At 40.0% G+C, this 16,010-nt stretch overlaps 1 protein-coding gene across 3 annotated transcripts in view; it reads left to right on the forward strand.

Moving 5' to 3' along the window:
* The window catches only part of poc1bl (POC1 centriolar protein homolog B (Chlamydomonas), like), a 30,022-nt gene that overhangs the window by 6,265 nt on the left and 7,747 nt on the right, over window positions 1-16,010 (forward strand). For all 3 annotated transcript variants that reach the window (XM_054763040.1, XM_054763042.1, XM_054763043.1), the window contains 6 exons: window positions 649-818; window positions 2,961-3,150; window positions 3,234-3,419; window positions 6,585-6,702; window positions 13,203-13,379; window positions 15,031-15,162. In XM_054763040.1, the coding sequence (XP_054619015.1) occupies window positions 649-818; window positions 2,961-3,150; window positions 3,234-3,419; window positions 6,585-6,702; window positions 13,203-13,379; window positions 15,031-15,162 (973 nt within the window). The remainder of the gene's footprint in view (window positions 1-648; window positions 819-2,960; window positions 3,151-3,233; window positions 3,420-6,584; window positions 6,703-13,202; window positions 13,380-15,030; window positions 15,163-16,010) is intronic.

Genomic DNA, 16,010 nt, shown 5'->3' on the forward strand with positions numbered 1-16,010 from the left:
CACATTTTGTTATGTGATGGTCTCATTCCAAAAACAAAAAAATCCTTAAAAATTATCCCCACTCTACCCCATTATGACAACATGGATACATATTTTTTGGAAATGTTTGCAAATGTATGAAAAAAAATTCACCGGTACATAAGTATTCACAGCGCTTCACATGTCCCACATTTTGTTATGTGACGGCCTGATTCCAAAATGGAATAAACCCCCCCAAAAATTCTCCGCACACTAACCCATAATGACATGGAAATGTTTGGAAATGTATAAAAAAAAAACATGTACATAAGTTTTCACAGCCTTTGCTCAATACTTAGTTGATGTAGCAGTTACAGCCTCCAGGCTTTTTGGGGGGGAAAGCCTCAATGTGGGCCTCCTTTTTGTCCCTACAGCTTCTTACTTTGATGCAGTTTGTCTCCTTCCAAGTCTACTTTTTTGTTTACTCACCATTCTCCATACCAAGTGTTGCTGTGGTATGTTGCTTGCCGGAGAGGCATTCCCCCTCTCCCCTCTCTGCCCTTATTGTCTCCCTCCTTTGTTTTTATGATCAAGCCTAATGGCTGCCACCTGGATTAAAACCTCCTCCAGACGTTGCAAAGGCCTCTTTTGCCACGTCGGTACCTCATGCCACCCACTGTTTGTCCTCAGATGCCGAAGCAAGACATTTGACTACCGCCGCCTGCCCACCACCTCCGTCGTCATTGCCTTCTACAACGAGGCGTGGTCCACCTTGCTCAGGACCATCCACAGCGTCCTGGAGAGCACGCCCGCCGTACTGCTGAAGGAGATCATCCTCATCGACGACTACAGCGACCGAGGTGGGACCAGCCCAAATGTCAAAGTAATTAAAGTGGCCCTCAAATCCTTCAGTTTTTAGGTAGAGTTCCATTTTCTGACTTGGGGAAATCTGGTAGTTTCACTTGCTCCAAGTGGTTTTGGCATACACCAGCTCTCTATTTCTATTCTAAATGCCAATTGTCATTCCAACATCATTCCTCCCTGTTGACATTTCGTCCACTATGAATGATGAAATACGACGAGAACCGGTTACCCCAGTCAGGCAGCAGCTTGACTGCTGGAGAGATTGTGAGCTCAGGTTTTAACCACAACACCACTTGCATAGTCCTTTATGGCACTTGTGTAACACTGGGAAAAAAAATGTGTTGAACTAATTGCTCTTTTGCCTCAGACGGAACAAAAGGTGCAGAGCAGGAAAAAGAACGCATCCCTGAGGCTTACAGCTAAACGTTTGAATAAAGAACATCCGGAAAGTATTCTCAGCGCTTTACTTTTTCTATATTTTGTTATATAACAGAGTTATTCCAAACTGGAATAAAAACAAAATCCTCAAAATACACTTTTTCTGAATTTTTTAAAAATGTATTCAAGTAAAAAAAGTAAAAAAAAAATCATACGTACATTAGTATTCACATCGCTTCCTTTTTCCACATTTTATGTGACCGCCTTATTCCAAACTGAAATCAAAACAAAAAAAAGGTAAAAATTGCACACACAGAACCCCATAATGACAACATGATCACAATGTTTCAGAAATGGTTGCAAACTATTAAAAATTTAAAAAGTACAAAATCACACGCACTTAAGTAGTCACAGGACTTCACATTTTCCACATTTTATGTGACAGTCTTATCAGGGATTCCCCTCTGATTTTTTGAAGCTGTGGTGGTGGGCTGCATGTGCGCACTGCCGCTGCTGCATCTGCATTTTTTTTTAATGACAATTACCAATTTATTAACTTATCTATTTTACTTTTATTTATTTAACTATTTAACGACACCCAGCAGGACAGGAACAGAGAACATCACACACCTGTTCATTGAACTTGCTGAGAGCACTTAAAGTGAAAGTCTAAAATATCGAGCCTCCTTTTGTTACCTGACCCATTTACTCCAACAGTACTGTGTGACGAGTACAAAAGTACAACATTTTGTACTATTTGACGCAAACCTATATGTAATTTGATGCCTGTTTTAGAGTAATACGAATACATGTGAATGAATCGTTTATAACACATTTCGTTCAAAACAACAATTTAACAATTTTTGTAATAGAAATCTGTCGTGTATAAAGAGTATAAATTCAGAGTCCAGGGTTATGATGAGGTGTATCCAACTTGCAGCATTATTAAATCTACTTTGACAGAAAGAAAGTAGAGATGATCTATTTGTGTTTTATGTGGCTGCCAACATTTAAATGGCACTTTATTTACAAAGCACATCTCCACTCAGCGTGCTGCTTTGTCATAAAATGTTTGAGTAGAACACTTATAAAAACACGAAGACATGAAGCGAACCAGACGGACAGGCGATTGCTGTGCATGCTTATCAAAATAAAGCACAGTGAAACATTTTTATGACATTTTAAATTGTTTTCAAACTAACTGTGGGCAATATGTGTGTAAATAATAAGATATACAGTATATGTAACTATATAACATATATATCTATTCAAACAATGTGTTATTTGAAATTGTTTTCAAGTTTTAAAAATAAATCTGCATTTTTAAGGTGTGGCAGCTTTTATTTTCTAGTTGTGGCCCGCCACGATCAATTACATGAAATATAAAACAAAAAAATAAACAAAATTCGACACATACCACCTCATACTGACAACATGAATACATATTTATGGAAATGTTTGCAAATGTATGACAAAAGAAATCACATGTACATGGTATTCACAGCGGTTCACGCTTTTAAAAAGTCACATGTAAGTATTAACTGGAATTACACAATCATTTAATTTTCTTTTATGTCACAAACAAAACTGGACCACCTGTGAGTGCTTTTAGATGGGTTGGGAGCCAGCGGCAGCACATACTGCTCGTTGAGAAGAGCCATACGTGTTTTCACTAGTTGTGTTGTTAGGCTCAATCGCTTATGTTCAAGTGATTTTATTGCTTGGATGTCTAATGCCTGCATGTGTGTGTTTTTTTGCAGGGTACCTGAAATCCCAGTTGGCGGAATACGTCAGTAACCTGCAGCGTGTCCGGCTCATCCGCACCAAAAAGCGAGAGGGCCTGGTCCGGGCCCGCCTCATCGGAGCCTCCTATGCTACAGGCGACGTACTGACCTTCCTGGACTGCCACTGCGAGTGCATCCCCGGCTGGATCGAGCCTCTGCTAGAGAGGTTAGGCGTTGCATACGTTAAAATGGCAGGTAGGAGGGTTTTACACGTCACGGATCTGTGTGACTTTGATTTTTTTTTTTAAGGATCGGCGAGAGCTCCAGCACCATTGTGTGCCCCGTCATCGACACCATCGACTGGAACAGCTTTGAGTTCTACATGCAGACGGACGAGCCCATGATCGGAGGCTTCGACTGGAGGCTCACCTTCCAGTGGCACGCCGTCCCCGAGGTGGAACGCAAGAGGCGCAAGTTGCGCATCGACCCCCTCAGGTGACTTGAACGCTTTCATGAGACATGGAGAAATAAGTTCTGCTTCTTCCTGCTCCTTTTTCGATGTTGACTTGTGTAAACATGTCCTGCTTTTTCTAAAGTATGTCTTAAATCATTTTTTTGGGGCAAAATATGCAAATTAGAGGATGTCTTTTACTCATTTGCTTTAAGCGATGACCCAATCCTCCTTCGTAATGCCCTGATCTGAGCAGTTTTTAACTTTATTTTTAGAATATGCCAAGCTGTGGGTCGCTTCGGACATGCCTAAGATAGATCAACCATGAGGCAAGCCAAGTTTATTTCTAGAGCACAATTCATACACAAGGTAATTCAAAGTGCTTTACAGAAAATAAGGGTAAAATCACTTCATAAAATCATTCCGTGAAAAGATAAAATCATTCTAAAATCATTAAATAAAGTTCCATAAATCATTCCAGAAAACAAAAAAGATTAAGAAAGAAGTGTGCTGATAGAATACTTTCAGTTGTCATAAGCACAGTCAAATAGAAGTGTTTTCAGGTTGGATTTCAACATTGCCAAAGTTGAGAATGTGCGGACATCTTCTGGAAGATTGTTCCAGATTTTGGCAGTCTCACCGTGTTTAGTCCTGATTCTGTGCACCTGCAGGAGACCACTCCCTGAGCTTCTCAGAGCCGAGACTGCTTATGCAGCTTGAACATGTCAGCGATGTGTTGTGTTCTCCCTGCGCATGCGTTGGTTTTCTATGGATACTACGGTTTCCTCCCACATTCCAAAAACATGCATGTTAGGTTAATTGGCAAGTCTAAATTGTCCATAGGTATGAATGTGAGCGTGAATGATTGTTTGTCTATATGTGCCCTGCAAGTTGGCTGGTGACCAGTCCAGGGTGTACGTCACCTCTCGCACAAAGTCAGCTGGGATATGCTCCAGCATACCGCCGCCACCCTAATGAGTATAAGTGGTATAGAAAATGGATGGATGAATGGCTGGCTGGATGCCTGCTCGTTGTGTTAAAGGCTTTTGCTGGAATACTCAAGGAGACAAATAAGCTTGTTCACATTTATAAAAGGCGCTAATGTGATCAGGGAGACAGGTAGGAGAGTACTTGGTGTGGCATCTGGAAGGAAAGTAGACAAGGAGACTTGGTGGTGGAATGAGGAGGTACAGGAGTGTATACAGAGAAAGAGGTTAGCTAAGAACAAGTGGGACACTGAGAGGACTGAGGAGAGTAGACAGGAGTACAGGGAGATGCAGCGTAAGGTGAAAGTAGAGGAAGCAAAGGCCAAACAAGGGGCTTATGATGACTGGTATGCTAGGTTGGATAGTAAGGAGGGAGAGACTGATCTATACAGGTTGGCAAGACAGAGAGACAGAGATGGGAAGGACGTGCAGCAGGTTAGGGTGATTAAGGATAGGGATGGAATTCTATTGACAAGTGCCAGTAGTGTGATGGGAAGATGGAAAGAATACTTTTGAAGAGCTAATGAACGTGGAAAATGAGAGAGAACAAAGACTAGAAGAGGTGACTTTTGTGGACCAGGAAGTAGCAAAGATTAGTCAGGATGAAGTAAGGAGGGCATTGAAGAGGATGAAGAGCGGAAAGGCCGTCGGTCCTGATGATATACCTGTAGAGGTTTGGAAGTGTCTAGGAGAGGTGGCAGTAGAGTTTCTGACTGGGTTGTTCAGCAGGATCTTAGATAATGAAAAGATGCCCGAGGAATGGAGGAGAAGTATGCTGGTGCCCATTTTGAAGAACAAGGGAGATGTGCAGAGCTGTGGCAACTACAGAGGAATAAAGCTGATGAGCCATACTATGAAGTTATGGGAAAGAGTAGTTGAAGCTAGACTAAGGGCACAAGTGAGCATTTGTGAGCAGCAGTATGGTTTCATGCCAAAAAAAGAGTACTACAGACGCAGTATTTGCTTTGAGGATGTTGATAGAGAAGTACACAGAAGGCCAGACAGAGCTGCATTGTGTTTTTGTAGATGTGGAGAAAGCTTATGACAGGGTGCCCAGAGAGGAACTGTGCTATTGTATGAGGAAGTCTGGAGTGGCAGAGAAGTACGTTAGAGCGGTGCAGGACATGTATGAGGACTGGAAGACAGTGGTGAGGTGTGCTGTAGGTGTGACAGAGGAGTTCAAGGTGGAGGTGGGACTGCATCAGGGATCAGCTCTGAGCCCCTTCTTGTTCGCTATGGTGATGGACAGACTGACAGACGTGGTTAGACAGGAATCTCCATGGACTATGATGTTTGTAGATGACATTGTGATCTGCAGTGAGAGCAGGGAACAGGTGGAGGAGAAGCTAGAGAGGTGGAGGTTTGCCCTGGAAAGGAGAGGAATGAAGGTTAGCCGCAGTAAGACAGAGTACATGTGTGTGAATGAGAGGGACCCAAGTGGAAGAGTGAGGTTACAGGGAGAAGAGATCAAGATGGTGGAGGATTTTAAGTACTTAGGGTCAACAGTCCAGAGCAATGGAGAGTGTGGGAAAGAGGTGAAGAAGCGTGTACAGGCAGGATGGTACGGGTGGAGAAAAGTGTCAGGTGTGATAGAAGAGTTTCAGTTACAATGAAAGGAAAGGTGTACAAAACTGTGGTGTTGTTTGGTCTAGAGACAGTGTCCATGAGGAAAAGACAGGAGACAGAGCTGGAGGTAGCAGAGATGAAGATGCTGAGGTTCTCTCTGGGAGTGACCAGGAAGGATAGGATCAGGACTGAGTACATCAGAGGGACGGTACATGTTAGAGGTTTTGGAGATAAAGTCAGAGAGGCCAGACTGAGATGGTTTGGACATGTCCAGAGGAGAGATAGGGAATATATAGGTAGAAGGATGCTGGGTTTGGAACTGCCAGGCAGGAGGCCTAGAGGAAGACCAAAGAGGAGGTTTATGGATGTAGTGAAAGAGGACATGAAGGTAGTTGGTGTGAGAGAAGAGGATGCAGAAGACAGGCTTAGATGGAGGCAATTGATTCGCTGTGGCGACCCCTGAAGGGACAAGCCGAAAGGAAAAGAAGACATTTCTAAAAGGCACCGTCCACCTCCGTCAGCAGACTTCCGCTATCCGTTACATCTTAACAGAGCTGCCACTGTACTAGGAAACTATCATTTTTTGTATCTTGAAATAATGAATGAATACCTTTTAGTCGACCCTAATCATATTTTTATGTGTGCTTCTGTCCTCAGGTCCCCGACCATGGCGGGCGGGTTGTTTGCGGTCAGCAAGGCCTACTTTGAGCACCTGGGCACCTACGACACTGGCATGGAGGTGTGGGGCGGAGAAAACCTGGAGCTCTCCTTTCGGGTGAGTTTGGCTTTGGCCTTCTGCCACACATTTGGCAAGATAAAAAGAATAATCAAGCTTCTATAACGGAAAAAGTCATTCTCAAGCAAGAGTGTCCCAAGTCCTGCCTAGCAGCCTGCGGTGGCTCACGTCTCGATTTTTATTGGCCTGCAGCGTTTTCTGAATCAGAACATGACTAAGAAGGATTAAGGCCACACTGAAAAGCAAATAAAGTGTTGAATGTTAGGAGATTTTACATTAATGACTATTTGTTTGCTTTGTTACCAAGATGTACAGCACATGCCAATGGTTTGCACACACCTTCTCTTTCAATGCATTTTCTTTATTTTCATGACTATTTGTATGTAGATTGTCAAAACTGTGAATGAGCACATGTGGAATTATGTATTTAACAGAAAAGTGTGAAATAACTCTAAATATGTCTTATATTTTAGACATATATTTTATTTTTGATAGCGCTGCAAACCGTTGGTGTTCTCTCAGTGATCTTCATGGGGTAGTCACCTGAAATTTCATTTCACAGGTGTGCCTTGTCAGAGTTACTTAATGGAATTTCTTGCCCTATTCATGGGGTTGGGACCATGGGGTTTGTGTTGTGTGTTCCCAAACCTTTGGCCTGTACTCTATGTATTTAACGTCTTAGACTATCTAGTGTTTTTTTCCCTCTATCATTTTTCTAAATACTGTACATATTTTTTATTTATTTATTTATCGCCACATTGATATATTTGTTGTCAGGTACACTTATTATTATTATTATTATTCAAAATGAATTTTGGTTACGTTTTCAAGTCATTTCCTGCCCTCCAAAGCCATAAATACCAAGCAAATGTGCAAAGGTTCAGTTTGAAGTACACCTGATTCATGTCTTAAAGTTAATGATCCACTTTGCTGCACAGGTGAAAAGGCATATTTCACCTATAAAACAAGCATGACAGAACAATACATATAGTAATCAAGACTCTTCTTCCCTGATATTTAGCAAACATCAACTGCTTGTATTGTTTTTGAATTTGCTCGTCTTGGTGCGATGTTTCAGGTCCTTACTTAATAAGATCATATTTATCCTCTCTCATAGAGAAATACTTTATGCATTATTTTAGCAGTTTTTTAGCAGCAAATTTTAATATCTGTCATTTTTAAAAATACTAAGGAACAGTAAAGAGTGTGGAGTGATTTTTTTTTTATCAAGAACAAATTTTGCTTTCTTCAATATTGAAGTATTTCTCACCACCTTTTGTTGTATATTTTTGATGTGAGATTGCCAACTCATTTTTTCATCTCTGATGATACCCAGAAATTTATTTTCTTTCACTCTTTCAATATCCACTCCGTTTATTTGTATTTAATAGTACGTATCATTTCTGCTATTTCGAAATAGCATTATTTTAGTTTGACTCAAGTTCAAGGATAATCTGTTTTTATCAAACCATGACTTAATATGACCATTTCATCCTTGACCTTTTTAATTAGTTCTTGTGTGCTTTCCCCAGAACAAAAGGCAGTGGTATCATTCACAAATAATACCAACTTTAAGTCCTTTGTTGCTTTACAAATGTCATTGATGTACAAATTGATCAGTTTTGGTCCCTATATTGACCCCTGGGGTACTCCACACGTTATATTTAAACTTGCAGTACCTTTCTAATTTCGTTGTTAAAATAATGTGATTAATTGTATCGAAGGCTTTTGTCAGATCCATAAATACTGCAACTGCACACCTTCTGTGGTCTGTAGCGTTAGTAATTTCCTCTGTGATTTTGATCAGTGCCATCGAAGTTGAAATGTTAGCTCTGTATCCGTGTTGACTACCTGCTAGTAATTCATTGTTATTCATACATTTGTCCAACATGTTATTAAATAGCTTCTCGATAATTTTAGAAAATTGGGTTCATAAGGAAACTGGTCGGTAATTTGTAAATTGATGTCTATCTCAATTTTTTAAAATTGGGGCCACTTTAGCCATTTTCATTTTGTTAGGAATTTTTCCAGTCTGAAATGATAAGTTACTAATATATGTTAACGGTTCCACAATCTCATTGATAACCCTTTTAATTGTTTCCATTTTGATTCCGTTAGAATGCACATTTATTTACAGTATATTTTGTTGCTGTAACAGGTAACATTTAAAAAAGATTACAACTTTGACAAGTTTATAAGCTGTGTAATGTTTTACGAGGAGGAGGAGGGAAAGAGGAGGGAAAATGGCTTTTTTGTTGCTTAAGGTTGCCGACCCCTGTTGTAGATCTTTCCAGAAAGTGCTGACGCTATCCTCTGTGCACATCTTTGAAAAGTCTTTTTAGCCACCTCCTGACTTTTTTTTTTATAATGTTGATTGTAATTCTAAACACTTAAGGATGATCACTGATGTCACTAATTAACAGGCCACTAATTGTGTTATTATCAAAGTCATTGATGAATACAAGTATATTATTGAAAAGTGTGGCACAGTGTTATTCTGCTTGGTCTCATCATTTTAGGATATATACTCAAACTGGACATTGTGTGTGTGAAGTCGTCTATTTCCTTGTACTTACGTGGATTCAAAAGATCAATATTGAAGTCTCCACATATAATTTTTGAACTATGTCTGCACATGTTGTCTTAATGCAGTACTCAAACATTCTAATCCTTGACTTTGGAGTTCGATATACACACAGTTTATTATTATTTTTGCTTTTTTCTTTACAGATTTCAATCGTTATACATTCTAGGATGTTGTCAACAACAAATGACATATTCTTTACCATTCTGTAGTTCAGATGTTTGTCCATGTACACAGCCACGCCTCCTCCACTTGAATTGTTCTGCTTTATACAGGTCATTTCATGTCCTTCCAGATCAAAGTCCATACCTTTGTTGGCATTGATCCAAGTTTCTGAGATTACACTTTTTTAAAGGGCTCCTTGAATTGGTTCAAATATTGTTTGATGTTGTTAACGTTTGCATACATGCTTCTGCTGTTTATGTGGATAATGGACAACTTATTGCTGTTATTGTTGTTGTATTGCTCCTCCGTATAATAACAACAGTCATTTATGATGCGAAAAAAAAAGTTTGGGTCCGGATATACAGTGTGTGTGTGTGTGTGTATATATATATATATATATATATATATATATATATATATATATATATATATATATATATATATATATATATTCTTGATGTCCAGAGTTCTTGATGTCCTTGACAACAAGAACTCTGGCCTCCGGTCCACCAATTAATTTGATGAAGATTTTGCACTCCATGTTCCTTGGATCCTTCCTGCGCTTTGTCAGGTTGTCATTCATTTGGACGTTTGTTCCTTTCAACTTCTTTCCTTGTTTCAACAGCGCAGTCTTGAATTTCCTGTTAGTGAACTTGACGATGATGACGGGTGTAGTGCCGTTCCTCTGACAGTCACCTGCTGCTGTGCCCTGTTCTCTCGCTGGGCGTGCAGCAGGAACCGGGACAACTGGACACAGCTAAGTAGTCCTTCCCCCTACTTAACACATAGTAGAGGCAGCTGTGAGGCGCCGGTTCCTTCCATGTCAACTCAGACAGTGCACTTGCGGTTCGTGAAACTGCTCAAGCTCTTCCAGATTTGGCGTCTCCACAGCTGAGGTGTTCCAGTTAATCCTTGTCCGCTCCGCAAGCGGCGGACCCCAGCGTTTCTGTTCACTCCTGTGACTACCTCCACGATGAAAGTCTCTTGAAGAACTGTCATTCGCTCACCCTGCCTCCGCATTCTGTGGTCCTCCACACACGCAAGCGTAACAGTTCCTGCCATACAGTGGGATGGATACAAGTGTCAATAGTTTGGATGTCTACATCCACCTCCTTAGATTGCAAAAAGGTGACAACTTGTTGCTTCGTTGAGGCGACATCCATTCAATCTGGTTTGTCTTTATTCGCCCCTGCCCTGGCATAGGACCTAGGTTTGATCTGAAGCCCCGTCACGACCATCATTCATTCACGTGTTCTGATCCATGTCATCTATGGTGGTTTTCAATTGCTCAATGATTGTCTTTTTCTTCACTCTTTTTATTTTTTTTTTTTGAGAGTTGTCTCTCAGTGCTGCGTTACTTTCCTGTAATTCTTTGTTCTCCACTCTCAGACCTTGAACTTCATCCGTCAAGTCCGGGACCTTCTTCGTTAAGGAGCCCATGTTTTGTTGCAGGGAGCCCATATTTTTTTTTGCATGATATCCAGCTTCGTTACCTTGTCCTCAATATGCTTCTTGTGGAGTTTCAGTAGCATTTGTGCTAGGGTAGCTTCTTGCTTTTGCGCTATGCTATTGTCTTGCTTTTCCACGATTTCCTGGAACTTCTTTGTAGCTTTCCCCATTTGTACACCAACATGCATTACTCAGTTGACGCTTCCAATAGAGCATGTACTCATCGTCAGGTCTCGGCGGCGGAGAGGTGGGTACAAAACTCACAGCTCCGGATATCGGCGACTGTACAGAAACGGCACCGTCCATGGTTTTAACCGAATCCGGTGAGCTTCGACCTGAACTCCTCGAGCCACCGCTAGATCTGCTTCTTCTCTCTTTTATCTCATGATTGCGGTGTGCTGCAACAGATGGCAGATAGGTGGCAGCAAAGCAGCACACAATTCCTGACACTTCCGCAACGAAATTTTGCAATAAGACAACTTTATTTTTGATTTGTTTGTTTTTCATAATATTACGAATCTTTAAAAAAGTAACTTTTTTTTCTTTAATATTTCAAATCTATGCTGCTAAAATTCTGTTTTTCATAACATTATGACATCATTCTCATAAAATTGCAACTTTTTTCAATTAATATTTTGATTTTATTTCCATAAAATTACAGCTGTTTTTTTCCATTTTTGCTGTTTTTAACTTTCTTCTTTTTTCATCTCGTAATTATGACTTTTTTCCCATGATGATTTGACTTTATTCTGTTAACATAAGTTTTTCGTCAACCAAATCACTTTATTTGTTGTTTTTCCTCATATTATGACATCTTTTTTCTTTAATATTTCAACACTGTGCTCCTAAAATGATGTTGTTTTTCTGTTAGATTGAAACATTTTTCTCTTACTATTTTGACTTTGTTCTTTTCCCATTTTTGCTGTTGTTTTTATTACTTTCTTGTTAAAATATATTTTTAAAATGTGTGTCTTTGTACAGGACAATAAGAGGAATAATGTTGTGGGAGACAAAAAGTCAAGACTGAGCTACTGTACCCGTGGGTGCTTTTAGATGGGGGGGGGGCGGCCACAGCACTGTACTCGTTACTATTGTCCGTTAAAGATAATGCATTTTTTCCGAATACGAGAATGAAATGGGTACATCTCGTCATTATCCGTAATCGTGATGAAAGAAAATCCTCATTGTCTTCAGTCTTCACGCTCTGTGATTGGCCAGTCACACACAGCGACCGCCCCTCCCAAGGCTGGAGCCACATACTGAAGGAGCTGAGCGGTGCCTCGTTCACGTACACGGTGCAATTGGCAAGTTGAAAACGGCTCAGGTGGCGTTGCCTCCACCTTAGTAGGTTTTCCTCAGCTGGCCTCGATTTCGGTTTGCATCTAAAGTTACTTGGTAAACTTGTTTGGTGAAGTACGCGGTGCATTTAGCAAGACGGCGCTGTGCAGGCTTGTCTTGCGCCAGTCACTTACTGTATGCAACTCAATTGGTGGAGCATGACCACTTTTTTCCTTGAAATGTATTTTCGTCTTATTCCATAAAGTCATCATAAAACAGGCGTGCTACATCCAATACAAGAATTTTGTTAATTTTCAGTTGGCACTACACAGACAGTGGTAACAGGAACGTGCACTGACTGGCCACAACATTAGGTACACCTGCATCAAACATTCTGCCTGTGTGGCTATCATAATACATTTTGTACACAATCGTAGTCAAATATTACACCCCTCTCAATCAGTTGCAGTATGCACATTGCAATCTTAAACTTGTTTCGAAAAGTAGCTACGCGGTGCATTTAGCAAGACAGCTCGTGCATCAGTCACTGCGTTTTTTGGATTTTTTTTGTCATCTTTTTGTTTATAATTTGGAAAATTTTGGTTGTAGTACTGAACACGCTGCTTTTGAGAAAGCTACAGTGAACAAGGCTGACAGATTTCTCTTTTTGCCATCAATAGATGTTTGTATGAATCACCAACTTCACTCAGATACACACATGCACAGTACACATATCAAATCAATCCCTGTCAATTTCAGACTCAATGTACCGATTTAAGTCCTGCCCATTTTCAGTGAAACCACGCCTACTTTATGTTGATGCCCCACCCACTCCGAGTACAGATCATTTCGATGGGTGAACAGATACAGATACAGATACAGATAGTGGTGTACTCGCTCATCCCTACACAGTTGGACCCGCTGCTCATTGAGAAGAGCGATACTGCTTCATTTCAGTTTCCAAAAGGTGTGTAGAAAAAGTTGCTGAATTTGTCGGCAGTGGCTTTTTGGAAAAAAAAGAATCTACTTATACTCATTAAAAATGTGTGTGTGTGTGTGTAAGGTGTGGCAGTGCGGGGGCAGCCTGGAGATCCACCCTTGCTCCCACGTGGGTCACGTCTTCCCTAAGAAGGCCCCTTATGCCCGGCCCAACTTCCTGCAGAACACGGTGCGAGCAGCCGAGGTGTGGATGGACTCGTACAAGCAGCACTTCTACCACAGGAACCCGGCCGCCAGGAAGGTGCGCTACCGGCCAAATGAAAACATGAGCGAAGCACCTTGTAACCACCTACCTTGTAAATAATCTACGGTCAAAATATATTCAACATATATATTTTTTGATTAACAATATACGTTTTATATTTTATATAAATACTTTAAAATATTGAATTTAATATAATGTAAAATACATGAAAATATGGGAACATCCATCCATCCATTTTCTATTCAGCTTCTTCCTCATTAGGGTCGCGGGGGCATGCTGGAGCCTATCCCAGCTGACTTCGGGCGACAGGCTGGGTACACCTGGACTGGTCGCCAGCCAATGGCAGGGCACATATAGACAAACAACCATTCACACTCACATTCATACCTATGGACAATTTAGAGTCTCCAATTAACCTCACCTGCATGTTTTTGGAATGTGGGAGGAAGCCGGAGTACCCGGAGAAAACCCAACATGCAAACTCCACACAGAAATGCCCAGGGGAGAATCGAACCCCGATCTCCAAGCTGTTACTGTGTTGGCCAACGTGCTAACCACTCGACCACCGTGCAGCCAATATGGGAACATAATATACTTATTTAATAGTTTAATGTATATAAATATATTAATAGAAGTGCATTTTAAATTATATATTTTTATGTTAATATATATTCAAATATTTTATATTTGAAATATTTAAATAGTAATTAATTTTAGATTATATAATTGAAAATACAGTAAAACTTATATTTATTTAATTTGTCTTTTATATTAATAGATTAAGTATAATTATACATATTATAAAAATACAATATATTTAAAATATAATTTGTTTTATATATATATAATATGTAAATAATGTAGTTAAATGTTAATTTGTTGTTTATAATGTATAATACATGAAAAATACAGGAAACTTGATATATTTATTTGATTGTATATTTCTTTTATGTGAATATATACAAAATAATATAAATATACAATATAGATACATATATTTAACACATACATATATTTATATTTGTTATATTTCAATGTTAACATATTCAAATGTGCATTTTATATTTTATATTAAATTATTTCAATATGATTTAATATATTATTTAAAATACATAATGAAATTTGGCATACTAATGAACAGTTCCCCAAGTTTTTCCCGTATTTTAACTAATTTGAAACAAAAAACTATCCTCTACGATCCACTCGACAGCACTAGGGCAACTGCAGCACATCCTGTAGCAGGGAAAGTCAGTCCTTCAAAAGAAAAGCATGCCAGGTCTTTCTACGAGCAACCAACCCGCCCCTCCTTTGGTGTAAAGATTGAAAAAGCAATTGTTCATGTTAATATGTCCTTGTGAGGAATGACTTCCGCAGTCCTTCAGCGTTTACACAAAAGACAAAAGGGCGTCCATCCTCAAACGCAGAAAGTTCTGCTCAAAGCGTCAGAGTGTGCGTTGGATTTTATTAGTCAGGTGGGAGTTGTGCACCTTCGCACACACGGCCCTTCAATATTTACACTCGCTTACACACCAGGAGAATGGATGTTCTGATAGGTTCCACTGGCTATGCTGGTTTGTTGGAGCAAAAAGTACCACACAGTATTGTCACATCATATCAGTGTGTGTGTGCGGAAGCCATGACGATGATGATGATGATGATGAGTTATAATCATGCAGTCCTGTCTCAGGAGACGTACGGCGACATCTCTGAGCGTCTGCTGCTGAGGGAGCGGCTGAAATGCAACACGTTCCACTGGTACCTGAACAACATCTACCCTGACCTCCACATTCCCGAGGACAGGGAGGGCTGGCACGGCGCTGTGAGTGTCTCTTATTCATGCATGCCGCCTCCACTCATCACCTTTGCGTCATTGTCGGGAAACCAGAAAAACCAGGCACACTCAACGTGGGCACGGATAATAACAGCAGCAGTTCTAGCTAAAGACCACACGGGTGGCAAAACATTCACATTTATGGATGCGCAGCATTCAACTGGTGCCCCCGCCAGTGCTCACGTGTAGTAAAACGAAGAAAAACGGAGCAAGAAGTTCAAACGTAAGTTGAGTGGCACGGGAAATGGCAACTCAACCACACAGGACTAAAGAAGAGGGGGTCGTCAACTCTAACCACTCTAACACAAGCACAACGCATGCTATGTCATGGGGCTACATATTACCCAATGGTTATGCTAAAATAAGCTAATCAGGGCGCATTGAAGCTGGGAATAACCATATTGTGCATATATATTTAACCATATGTATACATTATTTAATATAAACTTAGGTCTGCTCTTTTTCCCCATTTTTGTTGTTTTTTTGTTTATTTTCCAAATATTTAAACATTCATCTCTGAAATAAATTTTGTTTATTTTCTTCTTGTAATAGTACGACTTAATTCCCAAAATATTTTGTCTTTATTCCTATAACATAACTTTTTTTCCCCAACTTGATTTGTTGTTTTGTTTGTTTCCCATAATATTACAACTTTTTCTTGAATATTTCAACTTCATGCTACTGAAATGACTGAAATTTGGTCATAATATTACATTATTCACTTAAAATGATGACATTTTGCTATTTTAGCTATTTTAGCTGTCTTGTGAAATTATATTTTTAGAATGTGCCATGGGGCAATAAAATACACAAATAGCCCCTGAGCCACACTTTGG

This window comes from Dunckerocampus dactyliophorus, chromosome 20 (assembly GCF_027744805.1).
Source record: "Dunckerocampus dactyliophorus isolate RoL2022-P2 chromosome 20, RoL_Ddac_1.1, whole genome shotgun sequence".
Classification (NCBI taxonomy): Eukaryota; Metazoa; Chordata; class Actinopteri; order Syngnathiformes; family Syngnathidae; genus Dunckerocampus; species Dunckerocampus dactyliophorus.